At 43.9% G+C, this 20,101-nt stretch overlaps 1 protein-coding gene and 1 non-coding gene across 6 annotated transcripts; both read right to left on the minus strand.

Moving 5' to 3' along the window:
• Window positions 1-605: 605 nt before the first annotated feature.
• Window positions 606-19,610, minus strand: CEP57 (centrosomal protein 57). Of its 5 annotated transcripts, none has more exons than XR_010612481.1 (12): window positions 15,918-16,133; window positions 14,029-14,185; window positions 10,543-10,722; window positions 10,127-10,248; window positions 8,852-8,968; window positions 5,280-5,357; window positions 4,222-4,326; window positions 3,990-4,070; window positions 3,390-3,634; window positions 2,585-2,729; window positions 1,722-1,792; window positions 839-927 (listed from the first exon to the last, which is right to left on the minus strand). XR_010612481.1 is itself a non-coding variant. In XM_065678728.1 (11 exons), the coding sequence occupies exons 1-11, from the start codon at window positions 19,536-19,538 to the stop codon at window positions 694-696; spliced, it is 1,491 nt and encodes a 496-aa protein (XP_065534800.1). In that variant the 5' UTR covers window positions 19,539-19,610; the 3' UTR covers window positions 606-693. The 5 variants fall into 5 exon arrangements, 3 of the variants coding, with proteins under 3 accessions (XP_065534800.1, XP_065534801.1, XP_065534799.1); XR_010612482.1 differs by having other exon boundaries at window positions 902-927; window positions 1,722-1,854; window positions 15,918-16,131; XM_065678728.1 differs by lacking the exons at window positions 1,722-1,792; window positions 15,918-16,133 and adding an exon at window positions 19,512-19,610 and having other exon boundaries at window positions 606-927.
• Window positions 12,291-12,363, minus strand: TRNAK-CUU (transfer RNA lysine (anticodon CUU)). The gene has a single exon. It is a non-coding gene; the product is annotated as a tRNA-Lys (tRNA).
• Window positions 19,611-20,101: the final 491 nt, after the last annotated feature.

Consider the following 20,101-nt stretch of genomic DNA (forward strand, 5'->3'; position numbering starts at 1 on the left):
AGAAAGGATATTATCCCCTATCCTATAGCTTTAAAGAAGCTTTCATATAGAAAAATTCCTCTCTTCAGACTTGAACTCAGTCATTAAGTAAAATAGTTACTTTGCTCCTCTTCTGAGTACTCAGACATCCATTGCCGTTAATGCTGACTAATGCAACACAGCAGAACATGAACTAGGAAAGCTTTTAGGGTAGAGCTCCACAGAACACCTTCAGAAGGGTGTGCCTGTTCTCCCTTACACACTCAGAGTTTCAGTAACTCTGAGTTTGAGGTGCCTGCAGAACAGAGTTGGCAAAAGCCCTTAGGGCTCAAGGTCACAGCACCATTTCCCAACAAGATGCATCTTGAGAAGCCTCTCACTGCACAGCTGGATCATAGCCTGAAGTCACACTGGCATTTCTGACACACCACCCAACATTGGTGTGCTGAAAGTGTAGGGACTGCTGGAACCAACGCGTGAAGGGAACTGGTGGAGACCTACGGTGAGATTCAGTGGCTTGGTACCTTAAAAATGGACTGTGATTTAAGCTAGACCATGATACGTACATCAAACCCAGGGATGGAGAGTTAAGGATTTCAAAAGTGCACTTAGCATACAGTAGTCTCTTTCACACAGCAAGAAAGGCAGCTGCTTTATATCCAGAATGTGAGAAGGTTTGACAGAGAATGTTCAAGAACCTCTCCTGCAGAACAGTCAGTAGTCCCAGCTGATATCATCTTTCTGTAGTGAAGTCTGTATGGTCTGCATGTCTCTCAGCAACTGAAGGTTCTTCCGACTCTTCTCTCCAGGTTTCACTTTGATGGGACCAGCATTCTTGCCTTTTGTGGTTACTGTAGTTGTTACTTTAACCTCACTAACAGGGAACCTGTCTTTTCCTTGTTTAGCAGAAGTCTTTCTGGACTTGCATTCCCTCTGAAGTCTCTCAAGCTGAAAGAGAATCCCAAAGAAAAACATTAAGCGGTGACCTTGTTTCAGTTTATGTTGAGCAATTCTTCCAGACAGCTGCAATATCCCACTGCTTATCTCACCCAGCTCAGCAGATGGATGCTTCCAGTCACCCTGACTCATAAGAACTTTATTTTCCTTACACAGCATTCTGTGTTCAGCTGCGTCTCTGAACTCTAGGTTCTCTCTCTAAAAACAAGTTCATTATGGAGGAACATCTTTATTATGGATAACAGAAAAAGTTACATACAACAAAAAGTTGGCTTCTCACTGCAGCCATTCAGTGATTTTAAAAACAAAACAGAGAACAAGTTTTTCTACATACATACAAGTGATTTCAATAGCTAGTTACTATCAGAGATGTAGCTTTAAAAGAATATCCTAACGCTGCTGAGGTGGAGAGCTGGGATCCACACAGCGCCAGAGATCACAGCTTGTGACACTCAGTACTCAGCAACGACTGAACTGGCGGAAGCCTGAACAGGGAACTGGACAGTTTAAGCTACAGACATATTCATGCTCTCAAGCTGCAAAGCGGTGGCTTCCTTGGGCTCCTCTCCTCAAGCAGTGGCACTCCCTCCTCCTAGGTTACGGCATGCAGCAACTTTCTTGAATCCCAACTCCCAGACCTTTTACCAGTAGTGAGTGAGGAGCCTCAGTCTATGCAAACCCATTACTGTCAGGAACTACTGCACATCTGTTTCTGCGCAACAGCTCCTCTGAAGATCCTGAGATCAAAGGTGAGTAATGCTTCTAACTGAAAACACTTCACATACCCATTCTGGATGTCAGCAGCAGTGCTCCCAGTACATATTTTGTGTGTAAGTTACATCAGGTGAGGGTGAATCTTGGTTCATATGAGCTTAACCAGATTAAACACATGAGGTTAAGCTCTTTGGAAGAAATTCACTAAAATGAACGAAAATTAGGGAAAATAAGGAATCATCAGGGTTTATGGCTTTGAATGAACAGGCCACGCTATTCAAAACATCTTGAAAGGAGCTTTGAGCAACCTGGTCTAGTGGAAGGTGTCCCTGCCCATGGCAGGGGGCTGGAACTGGATGAGCTTTAAGGTCCCTTCCAACCCAAACTATTCAATGATTCTATGAAACAGTACTTCAGGTTTTATGAGGTGCAAATCAAGGCATAAATAGGTCATTTACTCCAAGCAAAGGAGAACAGTTAAAACATTCAGGGGATGAGGGGAGTGTAAAATGCAATAAAGGAACAGATGGGCAAGCTCTGCCCAGGTGTCCTGGGTTTACCAGTAGCCGTTTTGCTCCTTCTTTTCAATTCTCCTCTCTGTCACTTCAAGAGCAGGGGGAGGGCAAGAAGTGTGGGGGGGATGTGAGTGAACGAGCATTTGTGGTTGGGTTTAAACCACGACACGAGGACAGGATAAAGAGAGGTCACAAGGGTGACACAGTAAGACAGAAAGATTACTTCTGCAGAAATACTGGGACGCAAAGATGGAAGTACACAGACTAACTCTGGGACATCAAAGCCAGAGCTAGGCACTACTGCTCTACAGGAGTTATTTCTGCTTTATTCAACTGCTGCTAGATTAGGATACAACATAAAAAAAACCCCTCAACACAGCAGCTCTGCAGAAGCACCAACACTGTCAAGAGCAACTTACCTGTAATCGGTGCCTCCGGACTTTGCTGATTTGGTCTGCCTTTGCTTCCATCTTTCCCACCAATGCCTCAAGTTCCCTCTCCAGTTCTTCCCTCATTGCAGTGGTTGGGGCTTCCTGGACAAGTTTTGTCAGCTGCTGGTGATCACTAGCATGGCATTCACACAGAACAAAGCTTGTATCAGACCCCCTTGGCTTCTACTGCTTGTATCCCCAGTTCAGAAATAACACTTTAAGGACACTACAGCATCAGCAGCCACAGCCACATTCAACATGCCATGGCCAACCAGTGACAACAGTTGTGCTGGTCAGCAGCATTATTACAGTAGCACATCCTGGTGGCAGGCTTCTGCAGCAGGAAGTCTCAGCAACGTAAGTAGCTTCAAGCTTCAAATCACACATTCAGAATGACTGAATAACTGCCTGAGGGCATGATCTCAGCACTCATTCAGTTACTCTTCTGTGTAACTGCAGTGGATACAGCTATGCAGTAGGCTAACAATTCATGTTCTGTTAACTAGGACAAGAAAAACCACAAGTAAAGTATTGCATCAAGGGCACACACACTTCTCCCCTACCACTTATGAATTCAGTACTGCTACATGTAAACACAAGTACGGAGTTCAGACCTCTCTTTAAGTGCAAGGAGAAACAACAGGCTCCACAGCCAGTAGAACAAAGGGATGATATGCCACAGACTTCCTAAAACTAACACCTTTCTCAGGCAAAACATTCCAACTTTAAAGCAACAGGCAAAATACACAGCATCTACATTCACCATCTGCAATTGAGAATATGCCCAACTCACAAACTCATCTGTCCAAATTCGTCTTGTAAAGTCAGCAACACTTCTGAGAGCTCTTCCTGGGATGAAGAGGAGTCCTTTGGCAGAGACGACTTTCTGCTTTTGCTGGCAGGATGACCAGTACCGATGGGTTTTGCTAGTGGAGCATCATTTACCACCCGACTGTTACACAAAGCTTTCGTGTGCTGTTTCATCAGGTGTAGGACATGCTGCACATTGGCACCAACTGAATGACTGGGACTGGTAGACTGGAAGAAAAAGTAAAAGAGACTTTTTTTTTTTTTACACAGCACTGTCAACAACCTACTTGATAAAACTGAGAACATTTAAAAACTGACTTCTTCTGCAGCCAGTAATGCATTTTTTGTTTGACTGAATATGCACTAACAAGAACAGCTTGACAAGCAGCAGAGAGAACCCATTTTTGGAAGTGCCAGTTCAGCAAGTTTTGGATATTCAACAAGCCTTTCGAAGACAAACTGGAAGAAAAAAGTCACAGAACATTAAGCGATCTGACCACTGGGTGTCAGGAGTGCTCCAAACCAAAGCCACTGAACGAGCTGCAGCTCCTGCGCATTCCATTTCGGGATTAGTGCCACTCACCTTCCCAGCTACAAAGGGCACATCACCCAGACGCAGTCTGTAGTGGGGCTGTGCAGTGAGGTGGCTTGCAAGAGAGCACTTCTGCAAAGAAAGGAGAAATGTTTTACAGATGACACCACAGCAAACTCATTTTCCCTTTGCTTTGTAACAAACAAGGCAACCTACATCCTGATAGCCTATATACCCCCTCACGTAACTCCTCAGTAATTGCCCTTCTATCACCCCATGTTACCTTCTCTGGCTGCTTTGTTTTCTTCATGGACTTTCTTGCTTTTGGAGAAAGTAATGGTGATGCTGCTTGAATCAGTCGCCTGTTGGTTTCCAGGCCTGTCTGAAGCTTAAGTGAGGGAGTAAGGGGAGTTACTGGAATGACATTACCAGATAATCAGAGACAGAATAAGCTGAGAATTGCAAAACAGTATTATCTAAAACACAGGCTCTCTGAAAGGGAGGGCTGCAAGTTTCTAGGATGCTTTTGCAGTTCAAGGTCAATTAAAACAGAGTGCTTCCTCTGGTAGCACTGCTCATCACTAATCCTAGTAAGTTAGAGAGTTCATCTTACTGCATTACTCCCATGTAGGCAAACGCCGAAACATCAGCTTTGCTTTACACTTGACAAAGTATTAGGAAACTCAAGCCACCCAATCCTGCTCAGTTACTCCCGTGGCATACAGTTAATGGACTTATTCCTTCTACTAAATTTGACAGTTAAAAAAACCCCAAACCCAGAAAACAAAGAACCTTCCCCCCTAAAAAAAAAAAATAATCAAACCCGCAAAACCAAACCAACAAACAAACAAAAAACCAAACATCACACAAAAACCAAACCACCAGAACACCCCAAACCAACCATCTATTGGAAAAAATAGTATATTGCTTCTTTTTTTGCCTCCTTCTACAATATTTCTAGTTACAACTACAAACAAGGGAGCACACTGGTTGACCTTGATCTATTTAAAGCAGAGATACTCATACATCCTCAACTATGAATTATTCTGCATTTCTCCTCCTCTTCCAATTAGCTTCTTTCAACAGAAGATCTCAAGCTTTAGTGCAGAGGTGCTGTTAAAAAAAGGTTTCCAAAAGGCTCAAAGGACTTCAGAACATTCAGCACCTCAGACAGGAGGGAAAACACAAACAAACAGGTAAACCCCATACCAAGAAGGCTAACTCAAGGCTTTCAACACTCTGCTTATGGGAGGCCCTTTCAGCAAGTTAGCTGAAAAGCTGCTGGAAAGGAAGAGCTAATTACAGCACACACCAGTACAAAAGAGACTTCCTGCTGCTTACCTCAGCTGCTTTTTCCTGAACAAGCTTCCTTGCATGTTCTTCCTCCTGAAGCTTCTGTTCCAGCTCTTTCATTTTTTTCTGGTCAAAGGTGAACAGAAATAATAGCATTACTAATGAAACAATTCATTTTCCCCCCTGAAGCCTACAGTACTAAGGGCTTGAACAAAAGTATGAGTTCAACTTAAAGCTAAGAGAAGACTTCAGTATCAGAATGCTGGCTGACGTTTCATCTATATCGGTATAAATACAGCGGTCAAGTGCGTAGGCTTAAACCTCATTGATTTTTCCATTTTTACTTCCACAACTGGTACGTGAACACAAGTTGCAGCCTACAAGGAAGAGCAATACACACAAGGCTGGCTTTCTCTTCAGTTGTAAAAAAAAAACCTAGAAAATAGGTTGTATTGTGTACATTATACTGGAAGATTTCATACTACAAAAGGGCTAACAAAGGTCTATCAGGTATCATTATAAGCTGAGGGAAAGCTTTATTTAGACCACTAATGGTGTTTTTGCTGATATCTATAACTTACGCTCTTAGAAGAAAGGAATTTTGGAACATCTAGCCATCTTCTAATAAAGAAGAAGGAGGAAACTTTCTCTGATGCCCCTGAGATATCTTTAAGTAAAATTGAAGTGATTCCATCTTTTTATAGTAAAAAGATGTAAGAACTGTTCTGAAAGCCTCTTTCAAAGAGCTAAGGGAAAGGCACATACTTCTTTGTAAACCCTCCAGCAAGATGAAAACCTTGTTTAAACAGGATACACTTAAGCTCCCAATGTGAAAGTTATCAAATAACTTTCTGATTTTATACACCGGAATGAAAAAATGATCCAAAGCTCCAGGACATGAAACAGCTTCCCCCCCCTCCTCCTCCCCCAAAGACTGATTATTCACAGAGCCACTAATCAAAGTCAAGGCAGAGGAGCACACAACTCAAAGCAACAGCTGTAGTTGCACACTTGTTTGTTAATGAACTCACTGCACTGGGCTTGCTAAATATTTCAATTCTGCTTTACCTAAGCAGTAACTTCAAGATTCATGTAACCAGCTGTTACAGAGAGGTGTCAAAAGGCAAAAACCCTGGATAAAACACTGAGGACAAAGGCACTATATAAAGTAACCAACTTTTTCTGTTGAACAGAAGGAAGGCTTTTGACTTCCCCCATGGTCCCCCCCAAATCAGATATATTCCATGTAACTTAAAATCATCTTCTGTCCTTTATAGTACACGGGAGAATGGTTGAGTTTGATGTGGTCAATCTAATGAAGATCTTTGTTAGGCATGACAGGATTTGTAAGATGTTAATACCGAAACAAATCTGTTTTAACTGAAGACTGACAAAAGGGACTTTTTACAAGGGTCTGTAGGGATAGGACAAGGGGAAATGGTTTTAAGCTGACAGAGGGGGGGATTTAAATTAGGTATTATGAGGAAATTCTTCCCTGTGAGGGTGGTGAGGCCCTGGCACAGGGTGCCCAAAGCTGTGGCTGCCCCATCCCTGGCAGTGTTCAAGGCCAGGTTGAACAGGGCTTGGAGCGACCTGGTCTAGTGGAAGGTGTCCCTGCCCATGGCAAGGGCCTGGAACTGGATGAGCTTTAAAGGTCCCTTCCAACACAAACCATTCTGTGATTCTATGAAGATAGCACAATGTAGGTGTATACAGCCACAGCACGATGTGAGGGTTCATCACTTCTGCTGTTCACAGAATAGTGAGGGGTTTTGGCATTGAGATCTATTACTACCAACTACAGTTCAAGAAGTGTCATCTACACATACATTCAAATTCTGGCTTTCTGGCCACATACGAGAGCAGAGCCCAGAATGTGCTTTTAGGGAATAACCCTGTTCACTTATTCCAGCTTCAGACATAGACATGTTCAGATCTTCTCACTCAGCTATCCAGAGGCTGCACTGCAGAACTACAGCTGCAATATACACTAGAAACTGCTTTTGAGGCAAGTGCTCCAATCGATACTTCACATGCTTCCTTTTCACTTCCTTGTCACAGGCAAATTGCTGAAGGTAATACCTATAGGACCCGGGAGTGGCTCTGCAGAGATTAAATACTCTCAATAAGACCCACATACAACCTGTGCTCTGGCAATGTGTCTGAAATCAGAGGCAGTTAAATCCTTGCTTGCTCATGCGCAGCCACCTCACCACTTCCCATCCATTTCAGCACACCTTGTATAGAAATAGTCTCTCTTATCTATTTCTCCCTTCAAATTCAATTTGGAAATGTTCCTGTGGTCTTGCCACCATTACAGCAGAGATCAAAGAGGCAACAGATGCAACTGTTCCGAGTAGAGAGTACAGTCACTCTTTTGGGATTACAACGTAACACTAAGCACATGGATGCTCATATAGGAATATAGCCTGCAAGCACAAACCTGTCAATCAGAGCGTGCTCAAGACAGCATAATGATCAAAGAAAATGACTTTTAGTAGCAGCTAAACCCATATCTCAGTTCCTAGAATTGCTTCAAAATTGCATGAATTTAATACCAAATTCCACTAAAACAGTTTTAACTGTAACAGCCACCAATTCCTAAAGTTATAAAAGAATCAAAGACATCTAGTTTGATCCAGAAAAAAAGTTGTTAGGCTGAAATGATTTTCACCAGCCAGGCACAACATGACAAACCACCCAGACCCACTAAACCCCAGATGCTACCAGTGAAAACACTTGGCAAAAGCCCTTCAGAAAGGAATTCTGGTTTCTGAACCAGTTATTTCAACATTGACCCTGGAGGAACCCACTGCTACTTCCAGTGAACAAAACCCCAGAGACACTCATTTCTGGAAGAGTTTAGCCCAACTAAACAATGCAGGCACTTGTACTCCACAACTGCAGCTCACCACAATGGGGTGTCAAGAGCTTGTTACAGCTGCCTTGGGTCAGCAACTTGCAGGAAATAGTTGTCGCATCTAAATGCCCTGCAGCAAACCAACTAGCTAAAGATTCACTGTCAAACATCGGGGAAAACATCATCTACTTCAGCATCTGACTTGCGCGCAGGGCAGCAAGCCTACAGTTTTGATACACCACTATCTAATCATGTACTATCTGCTCCTTTTGGGAGGCAGGGAAGAAACTTGTACGTAGAAGCTTCTCCCTGGTTAAGCCTTTTGTAGTTCCCAGGCCTGTGAGTCTTGCAGTCTCTCTACAGCAGCAGAAAGAGTTGTGTGGGCCAGACTTCAGAAGCCAACACCACAGATGGTACATAGAAAGATGTACTGGGTTTGCGTGGCAAGGTTGGAGGTGGTGGAGGTAGGAAGGCCACAGGATCGGTTTCTGTGAGAAGCTGCCAGTAGCTTTCCCCATGTCCTGCAGAGCCAGTGCAGCTGGCTTCAAGACTTATCCGCTGCTGGCCAAGGCTGAGCCCATCCGTGGTGGTGGTAGCACCTCTAGGATACCATAGTTAAGAAGGCGAAAAAGTTCCTGTGCAAGAGCATCAGTAGCCAGAGAGAGGAATGAGAATATGAGAGCAACTGACATATAGCTATGAAGTGCTGGCTACAACAAGCAAGCTAAATCTGATGTAGTATCCAATACAAATCACAGACCTCTGCTATGGACTGCATCTTAGTAAGCCTGCTGTACTCTTTTTCCAGCATATCCAGCTTTTCCAATTTAGACTGAACATGTGATTGATCAAGAAGCCGATCTCTCTCCAGTGAACCCTTGAAGGAAGAAAAGGAAAACAATTATAAGCACAATAAACCAAAACCATCTGCAGTAAGCCTTGTGTCTGCAGCACAAAGGAAGCCCATAAACAGTCTGTAGGAACTGCTGCTTCCTCTGTGCAGTTTCAATGGTGCTATGATCAGGGAGCAAACTGTATCACTGGTCCACCCATGTTGGGAAGCTGACATTCAACTAGATTCAGATGAGAGAACTCTGCAGAGCCTTTCCTCCCTTTGAAACCAATGTGATAACCCCCCTCATTGCTCAGCCATTAGAGATAGCTTGCTTATGTTTTTTCCCTTTCAGTGAATATTTAATACTAAAATAGGACAGCCATAGAGGCCACTGAACAGATGATCCATGCTCCTATAAAACAAAATTCAAGCTCATTTTAGGTATAGGCCAACTCCCATAGTCACTGGTGGTGGGAAATAGAAATAATAGCAAAATTTCTACAGAATCAAGATTTCAGCCCCAGTTTAATAAAAGTGGTACAAGTAAAGAAAACTCCCATAGGTCTGATGAATGTAAACACAACAGGGAGCTTTTTTCCCCAGTGGCACACGTGTTTAACACTGAGAGATGAGGATTAGCTACTGCAGTTAGCCAATCATGGAGAACCAAACAGTTCTTCCTAGTATCAGAGCTGGATTCTGCCTTAGAGACAGATGCATGGAAAATAAAAGGGCCATGATAAGACTGGAAAATTTAAAGTAGGGAGATTATCCACACCTAAGTATATAAAGGCCAGCTGAAAGAGACAACTAAATAGCCAAAAAAGTGGCAGTTTTCTATATTCTCACTCCTCTACAAATGGAAACTAGCACAACAAATACACAAACACAACGATCCCATGACTAAGCACAGGGCAGACTAAAGGTTAGCTATCAGAAAGAGAATAAACATTTTTATAGCCTAAGTGGCAGCTCTTTTTTGACTCTGTTTCTGCACTTGTGTTCCCCTCCTCAAGACATGCATCTCCTTTGTGCTGAACAACTTCTCCTCTTTCTGTTCCATTCCCTGCTTTATCAATTACCCAACAAAACCTTCATGTATTCATCACCACTGATATTAAAATCACAGTAACTATGAAAAATCATGACATTACTTCATGTTTTTTTATAACTTAACCTTGAGCTACCTTGAAAACACACCTGCTTCTCCAAGAGATGCGACTTCTCATTTTCTGCGTGCTGGATCATCTTCCTCATGTAGACTAGCTGTTTCTCTAGAAGGCTGCACCGAGACTCAGCAGCTGCCAGCTGAGAAGCCAGTTCTGAAGTAACAGAAGGCAGAAAAGTGAATCATGCACTGCCTGTTCCTGGGATTTTTTTTCCTCTATTTTCCAAACAATTCCAAAACAAACAAACGCACAACCTAAAGAAACTCACAGATGAAGCCTAATGAACTGCTGTATTCATGCAAATCCCTAAAACAAAGTCTGCTTATTTCTTCATAACTCCATGTGTCACTGCCAAATAAAAGATGCTGAACAAAGTAAGTTAAAATATTTTTTCTGCATTGACAAACATCAAGTTTCACCCACATCTATGTAAAGTTTGCAAACAACCTTGATTTCTCTTTGTCACTTCAGTCCTGTCGTGCTCTTTGTGTTGCATCTGTTCACTCAGGACTTTTTTGTAGTCTGCTGTTTCCCTGCTGAGGTGTTTTACGTTCTCCTCCGCCTGAAGCCGTTCCAACTCCAGCCGATGGATTTTTTCCTGGAGATTCTTCAGGGCAGAAAATATTGCTGTAATTGAACAAGCACCTTCTGTTAGAGGCCATTAAATCACTTCTTCAAGAGAACGCTGAACTTGGAACCCTTTCATAAAAGCATGTTACGTAAGAAAGCCAGATCGTTCCTTACTATCATCCAAGCCTCCTTCCAGGAATTGCTTCCCTTTAAACCAGGACTGATTTAAAAACTAGTCTCAAACTAATAGACGTCCTTGGTGCTCACCTTCATCTGTCACATTTGGGACTTACCCATTTCCCAGAACAAGGCATGTAAATATTCTGTAGATTCAGTGCAGCTTCTGACTTTATACAAAGGAAATGAAAGCTCACAACTAAACAGCCAAAAAAGTGGCAGTTTTCTATATTCTCATACCTCTGCAAATGGAAACTAGCACAACAAATACACAAACACAACGATCCCATGACTAAGCACAGGGCAGACTAAAGGTCAGCTATCAGAAAGAGAATAAACATCTTTACAGCCTAAGTGGCAGCTATTTTTTGACTCTGTTTCTGCACTTGGGTTCCCCTCCTCAAGACATGCATCTCCTTTGTGCTGAACAACTTCTCTTTCTGCTCCATTCCCTGCTTTATCAATTACCCAACAAAACCTTCATGTATTCATCACCACAAAAAGAAAAGCAGTTGTAATAAAGCTGCCATCACCCTGCAATTAGACCATCTGCTGGTAAACTGATGTATTACGTCTCTTAGCTGTATTGTTTAATTCTGCAAAGGAACCATAACCATCAGCCCTTTCCCCTACACAGCTTTGACAAAGTGAATCACAGGAACATCTGTACGGACAGCTCATATAGCAGACTAAACTGCAAGGTCACATTAGCTCACTCCTTTGTGCTTAAACGCACTTGGGAAATGATATCACCTTTATTACAGAACACATGAGAAAAGTTGTGAGTGTGTGTTTGTTTGAGCATCAGATTGAAAAAATAAAGGAAAAATAATTATCAGAATGAGTTTTCCAGAGTAAGACCTCATCAAATCTTGAAATGCAGAATAGTACCTTAGAGAACTGTCCTGGGTTTACCAGGAGCCGTTTTGCTCCTTCTTAGTAGTGGTGTAAGCTCTGTGTTTTGACTTCCAGCCTGGGCAGAGAGCTGATAACACCGATTGTTTTTAATTGTTGCTAAGTAATGTTTATCCTGGCCAAGGACTTTGTGAGTCTCATGCTCTGCTGGGGATGAGGGGAGGCCGGGAGGAAGCAGAGACAGGACACCTGACCCAAGCTAGCCAAAGAGGTATTCCATACCACAGCACGTCATGCCCAGGGAGGTAACTGGGAGTTACCCGGAAGGGCAGGCTCTCTCTCTTCGGGGGGGGGTCGAACTCGTTCGGCGGTGGTATCGTATTCTCTTGTTATTTTCTCTTATCAATATTATCATTGGTGGCAGCAGCAGTGATTTGTGTTATACCTTAGTTACTGGGCTGTTCTTATCTCAACCCGTGGGAGTTACATTCTCCTGATTCTCCTCCCCATCCCCCCGGGAGTGGGGAAGATCGGGGCGGGGTGTGAGTGGACGAGCTGTGTGGATCGGTTTAAACCACGACAGTTCTTTTTGGTGCCCAGCGTGGGGCACGAACCCACGACCCTGGGATTAAGAGTCCCATGCTCTACCGACTGAGCTAGCCGGGTTTAAACCACGACAAGTACATCAATAGACTTCCTGCTTAGTAATAAATGGGTGACAGCAGTCAGGTAAGGGGAAAGATACAGGTAACTTGGCCCTGTTGGCAAAATCAGTCACCAGCTTTACCCTATTCTTTATCTACATTCCTGTTATCAGGATTCAGCTGAAACTCTAAAAAGCTTTGTTACTATTATACTTAGAGCTAAACTGAAATCTGTCTTTACAATAATAACTAACAAAATACAGCAATGAAGCAATTCAAGCAATGGATAAATGTGAAACCCAACAGCATGCCAAGTAACATTCAGTCATCCTTATTAGAGTATTAAAACCAAGTAATGCATGCTGACACACACACATACAACACAAAAAACTAAAATAAGCAGAAATTAGTATACTGAATATCAGTATTTTTCAATATGATTTTTTATTAGAGGGCACCTCATAGCAGCCTTCCAATACATGGAGGGAGCCTACAAGGATGCTGAAGATGGACTCTTCATCAGGGCCTGTAGCAATAAGACAAGGGGTAATGGGTTTAAACTGAAACAGGAGAAGTTCAGGTTAGATATTAGGAAGAAGTTCTGTACTGTGACGGTGGTGAGGCACTGGAACAGGCTGTCCAAAAAGCAGTAAATGTCCCATCCCTGGCAGTGTTCAAAGCCAGCCTGGACAGAGCTTTGGGCGACATGGTTTAGGGTGAGACTTCCCAGCCCATGGCAGGGGATTGGAACTGGATGATCTTAAGGTCCTTTCCAACCCAAACCATTCTGCGACTCTTTCTCACATTTTTCCTTATAAGGAAAAAATATCAAGTTTCTCACACCCTTCAGCCTCCATGCAACTCTAGATCCAAAAGCACAGTATTTGCAATGATCCTGAGCCAAACAGCTCACACCAAAGGATTGGTCCTGCTCTATCCTCCCAACTTCCCATGCTGTCCCCTCTCCTTACCCCAGGCAGCTTTGGAGGATGCCTCACTGCATGACAAGCCAGTTCAGTCAAACTACAGAAAACTAACCTAGAATGGTTTTGTTCAGGTCAGGTCAGGCAAGATGAAGAGATGAATACCAGAAGCAGAGTGGGAAAGAAGGGAAAAGGAGTAGCCTAGAAACAAGGAAGAAACAAGAAACAAGGAAGAGCAAGGGGGAATAAAATCACTTCCTTTTTTGGTGTTGTGAGCTGTCAGTTCTATAATGAATTCCTTTCTGTATCTCTTAAGTCTTTACTGACATCAAAAATATTCTTGCTACACCCTTTGTCTATCACAGCTTTCCCATTTCAACAGGGCCAAGCCTCTTCCTTTGCTCCAAACCATTATGGGGGCTAACGTTTCCTTATTTCAAACTCAGCTGTGATCTGGGAAGAGGGAAGATGGAAGGAGAGGAGGGCTGAGGAAGGGACAAAGAAACGTGTCAGAACAGTTTCACAAACCACTTGGACAACTTTAGAGCTCTCTACTGAAGAGGAACGCTTTTCTCCAGCTCCATGACCTTTTTCTTTGGGTATTCTTCGAATAAGAAGTGTAAAGGACCTACAGAAGAGGTGACCTGCACACCAGTGGGAAGTGACAAAAGGATAAAAGACGGCAAACTCTGTTGGTATGGGCACACAGTATTTCACCACATGATTTGGAAACAGCTAAGAAAACAACTTTGCTGAACTATTACCTCTGCTGTTGCTTTCAGGATATGGAATTACTGGTTTCCGTGGGGAGCGCAGCATATCTGAATTAATAAATGGCTTGTGCTTTGGGTATTCTATAAAAGAAGTTGCAGAGAGCCCATCTGTGGCTGACACAGAGTTACGAGTTTCATGCAGATCATCCTGTAAAAGAAAACAAAGCTGTTACTCAGCACATTTGTTTCTCTGTCCCAACAACAAAAGAGTAGAATGATGTGTAGAAGTACTGCTGCAGGGGACTAATAACTCAAAAGCTGCATTTCCTTCCCTACAGCCTTAGGCTGTGTCATTTTTACATCCAACTCCCCTCCACTAAAAATAGTATCAGAAAGCAAGTGTATTTTCCATCCTATTTTCTGATTTCCACTTACTTATACTGTCTCTTGCTTATTGTGAGATGGTAATACACAGTCAGATGGAAAATAGCTACCTCCTTAACTACAGGTTACACTTACTGCACACAAGACACTTTACTAAGGTGGCCAAAGCAGATAGAGCACACCCAGGACCACACCACATTTCTACATCCACCCATCCAGCTTAATAGCTCACTGCCTGTAGCTGGGGCAGAGGACATGCTCTCTCCTCTCCTCACCCTCCCAGCTGCATAGCTCCAACCCCTCTTCTCCACTGCCTTCAGTTCACCTTTCCTATCCTTCCATGCATAGGCCAAGGCTCACCAGCAGACACATCTGGATGACTTTATGCTATACCTGATCAGTGGTATCAACGCAAGAAAAGCGGCAGCAGACCACAGCCAGGAAGGTACCTCTGTCTTTGAGCAGCAATGTGCCATTAGATCAGCTTGAGGCTGTGCTCAAAAACACAGCCATGAAGACCACGCATTATCCAGTGCCTACACCGAATCTCCAACTATTTACCATGTTATGGTTGTTTCTAACAAGGCTCTTTTAAACAAAAGGACCACAGCACTTCACATACTGCCTTTATGGTTGAATCCAAACCTGGCTACCTGGCCTAAGCTTTCTGATTTGTGTATATCTATTGAATAAAATATGAATGGTTATTTTTATCATGCAAGTAATTTCTCCAGAGTAATTTCTCCAATGTACCCACCACTAAACATCTTAATAACAGGATTTAAAGGCAACCTAAGAGAGAAGTGAGCTGGAGGCAGACGCAATGCTCCTACAGCTTTCCACAATACCTTTACTTCAGTAAGTCAACTGAGCACTTGGTGATTTTAGTGGGGTTTCCTTAAGCTTTTACAAATACAAATTGTTGGGAGAATATTGTGACCTAAGTTAAAATACATAAATACTCGTGTAAATATCTCATAGGAAATTAAACAGCCCCAAATGCATTATGAGGGAGAAAACTAATACAGAGGGAAGAATTAAGGAAACTTCTAAGTTAGTTAAAGCCTACACAAAGCTGATTTCCTGTTACTGTGGGCAAGAAAACTAGAACACTGAATACTCTGAATAGGTCAATCACTGTTTCTAAGCACAGTTCTACAAACGCTTTTGGTTTGTGTTTATAACATTTTCCTACACAACATATTTTTGCTTTTCTTGGAATAACTGCATTTGCACAAGAACTTTTGCTACCACAGAAAGCCAATTAAAACACTAATCCCTAATTAAGAATATATTAATAACAATATTTAACAGGCTTTTGAACACAGTGGTTCACGCTCAGCAGCCATATTGCTCTAATTAGAATATGTGGATTTAAAACCAAAGGAAAGCCTGTGATGTGTTAACATGAAGACCTAAACCTCAGCCCTGCAAAAATATCATCAGTGTTACAAGGATGCTGGAGAGGGACTCTTCATCAGGGACTGCAGTGATAGGACAAGGTTGAAACTTAAACAGGGGAAGTACAGGTTGGATATAAGGAAGAAGTTCTTTACTGATAGGGTGGTGAGGCACTGGAACAGGCTGCTCAAATAAGGGGTAAATTGGTCCATCCCTGGCAGCGTTCAAGGCCAGGCTGGTCAAAGTCTTGGGTGACGTGGTTTAGTGTGAGGTGTCCCTGCCCATGGCAGGGGGTTGGAACTGGATGATCTCAAGGTCCTTTGCAACCCAAACCATTCTGTGATTCACTGTTGAATTGATGAACACAGAATAAAAGACCAAAGTAAAAATGAACTGAGCAAAACACAGTCCTTTGTGCAGCAGGCAACAGAGTAACAGAAGCAACATAAGGCTCAGCAACCCAAATGCTAGTACCTATTGATTCAAATACCAATATACTATCTGCATTGATTCACATCAAAGGTATCCCATGAAACACAGAAAAGGGCAATCAGTTTGAAATGCAAGCAGGGCTGCCAGCGTCACAGCTTTCCTCAATGTTTTTATGTTTCACCTGTAAAATCCTGTCTGTCAGTTAAAAATAACTACATAGGAAATCCAAGCGACAAGAGTTGTTTGTTTTTACCTGAGCATCAAGTTCCACAAAGCAAAACAAACACAGGCTTTCCACTAGTTGTACGACTTCTAATTTCACCTGGATGCAGTGAACAGGCACCTATTTGAATACTGTAATAGCTGTTATAGATATCTGCTTGACATAAATACTGCAAAAATTATGCTGAAATATTGTCTGTTTCATAGGCAATCATTCCTCACTTCAGGCTAAATACCCACTTGCTACCAGGTATATTTCCCCTTTAAGTAAAAGATTTATATTCTGTTTCACAAATAGTGACTTCTAAATAACCCCAGTGAAAAATCTGATGAAGTTTACAGAACAGCCTCAAGCAATTTCCCAGCACAGATCCCAGACTCAAACATCACACCAATTCCTTGCTCTTCTCCTCGACTTCTCTCCAATCATGAAGAATTATTTTAGCTTGTTTCTGCTCTTGGAAATTCTCATAGGGAGCACCATGCTGTGATGCTCAGGAAAATCCTGAAACGTAGCAAAACCAAACACCACCATATGAAAACCAGAGAGTTCTCTATATTTGTTCTGAAACAGCTAGGCCATATTTGCTAACTAATCACTCTTCCTGGGTACTCCCTATAGTCTTTCCTTCCTTAAGCCACACTAAAGCCTCAGAATAGCAACCAAAGGAGCTCAGCAGTCCCAAGGGAGTTAAGTGCACCAGTGTGAGGTTAACGGTAGTGAGCTGAACACATTTAATCCTTACAGGTCTGAAGACATGACCTTCCAAAATTCATTGCTGCTACCATTGTGTATCCCCTGCCTACTCAAGCATGCAGAAGGAAGCGTTAAAACCACAGAGCAGTAATAGTTTAAAACACCAGTAGCACATGGTGGCCTCAGAGATCCCAAAGACTAAACCAAAACACAGTAGAGGGCAAAAAACAACACCTCGTATCACTGAAGTAATCAGCAGCTTGGGGCAGAGGGACACTTTTCAAACCAAACAACTTGTGCAGGTGGTAAAAATGACCCAATCTGGACACTGTTACCTTCTCTGATGCAGTAAAGAAATACAGCAAGGCATGGAAAAGCTATTCAGAAGACTTGATGTTTCAGTAAGGAGAAGGAAAATAATAATTGTGTTTTTCTAGCTACCATATACAATGATCCATGGACAGTAAAAATAACAATTATTTATAAACAAACTGTAGAGCCAACGAGGCATAAAAGTGCAGGAAGCCCCTTGAGCAGTAAGTGCAGCAAGAAAGCATGAGGGCACCAAGTTGACACCTTTGGCACTGGGAAAAAGGACTAAATTAAGAGTGGCTGCCACTGCATGTTCTTACATGGGGGCTCAGAAAAGAAACAGAACGCCAACAGGGAAAAAGAATCCTTGGCAATGCCCTAAGTGACACACAGTAGTGGTCATACTTGGTTAAGAGAAATTAAAGAAGGGGGCAGAAACAGGGCAAAATTATGTAGGGACTGGAAAAAACACCCAGAATAGCCAGGTATTCAGTTCAATGAGCATAAATATCAAAGTACTTAGTTATTAAAACTTTCAAACAGCCATTTTGGAGGCACAACCCCAGCAGCCCGCCCTCGTGGCACAGTACTGTGCTACTGCAGGGAGAGTGGGGAAGAAAGAACAACCCCTATCATCCAGAGGCCAACTTCAGCGCTGCCTGTGCCTCCCTGATACAGGCTGAGTCAGGAGTGGTCTAAATTTAAGTAACAACCCTAGTTAAAAGCGAACATTTAGAAGTAAACTTAGTCATTGCACCTAATGGGGAAAAATGTTGTCACAATACAGTATTTTTTGTCAAGTTTCTCCTACAGCACATCAGATGCATTGAAGACAACCATTTTCAAAGTTCGGAAAGTGTAAAGTCTGCTTTTCTCCCCTTTTCCCCATCACTTACAATAAGTCTTCAGCAGGGCAATTTTGCTTTGTTTTGCCCCTCCCCCCCACAATGTTTTATTTACTAACTAAATTAAGCAGCCTATATTCATCTTCTTAAGACCAAACCCGGCTTTGTGGCATACTTCTCTATGCATGCCAGAAGAAATACCTGTTAGGAAAGATACAGAAGTCCTCAAATTAATCTGTCCCCACTGACTGGTACAGGTGCAAATATGGGACCATGCTGCGAAGGAGAGAGTTTTCCACAGGGAAAACACCAAGCTGGGTGCTGGCCATGCAGCTGGTGAGACCCCAAGATCACAAGACCTTACGAGACCATCATGCCACACCCTGGTCACCATCTGTACTCCTCCAAATCATGGTGAAGACACAGCTATTTAGGAAACAAACCGCATCAAACCCAGCCAAGCCTCTGGCTCTTCATAACACCAGCACAGTCACGGGTCCTGCCCCTTCTCCGTGTTTAGCACCTTGAGAGAAACGTGAATGAGGGAACTGGCCCCCACGTCACCTCCAAAGCTGCCAGGTGCCCACACCGCCCCTCTGGACCCAGGTACACACCAGAGTTACACCTCAGCTGAAAGTAGTTTTTATCTCACACGTGGAAACAACCAGAGGCTACATCCCTACCAGCAATCCAGAAGGAAGCAAGGGCTGCTGTCCTAGCCCGACGGACCTGCAATGACACAATCAACTCGTGGAGCCTCACCTGGCTACGGAACAGGCGTTTTCGGCGTCATGACCCCAAATTATTTCCGAAAATAAACCGAATTGCAACGCTTTATTCCCGTTCGCTTACGAGTATAGTCTCCAGACACTGGCACGGGGGCAATACGAGGGAGAATTTAAGTAACAGAGAAGCTTTAGCCTTTTGGTCGCTTGTACAAAATACACGTGCATATATGATGGGCTTTATATATATACATATATACACATATATATATACATACACACACCCCCATTTCTCCTTTTAAGGAGGCAGCAGCTCTCACGGCTCCCCGGGGCAGCCAGGCCACGGCCCCACGGCCCCACACCGCCACTGCCCCGCGGCCGCACCGCCCGCCCTTCCCCTCACCGCCGCAGCCGGCGGGCCGGAGCGGGGCCCAAGGCCACGGGGCCGCAGCCCCAGAGGACCCCGGCAGCCCTCGGCGCCTTGCGGGACCCCCCCACGCCACCGCCGGGCCTCACCGTGCGCTGCTGAGGCGCCGCCGCCATGTTGGCTGCAGAAACACGCCGGTGCCTGTCCCTTTAATGCGCGGCACAGTGCGGCGGCGACACCTCTCGCGCCAATCCGGTCCCATGTGACTGACAGCCCTGCCAGCCAATGGCGAAGGAGCAGCCGACGGCGTGCATACGCTCAAACTTGAGTGACACATAAAGTGACCAATAGAGAGAGAGGCGGCCGCCGCTCAACCAATCGCTTAGGTGGGAAGGCGGGGAATAGAAGGAGAGAGGCGCACGGCCCCACCCCCCCGCGCACGCGCGGGGAGTAGACGGCGGAAGAGGATGGTCTTTGTCAAAGTGAACCCTCCTCCCCAATTTCAACCAATCGGAAAGTAGGAACCATCCGGAGCTGTCCAATCAGCACCGCGGCGGCGCCGCTACCCAATCACTGCCCAGCTCAGGGCTAGGGCGCCCGAGTCGGGATTGGCAGAAGGGTGCCCAGCGGGGGCGGTGATTGGGCGGCGAGTTTTGAAGGCAGGTTTGGCGCGAGGCGGTGATTGGCTGCCGCCGCAGCCCGAGCCTGGGGCGGAGGAGAAGGGCGGGGGGCGCGGGGT

The sequence above is a fragment of the Lathamus discolor genome, chromosome 4 (genome assembly GCF_037157495.1).
Source record: "Lathamus discolor isolate bLatDis1 chromosome 4, bLatDis1.hap1, whole genome shotgun sequence".
Lineage (NCBI taxonomy): Eukaryota > Metazoa > Chordata > Aves > Psittaciformes > Psittacidae > Lathamus > Lathamus discolor.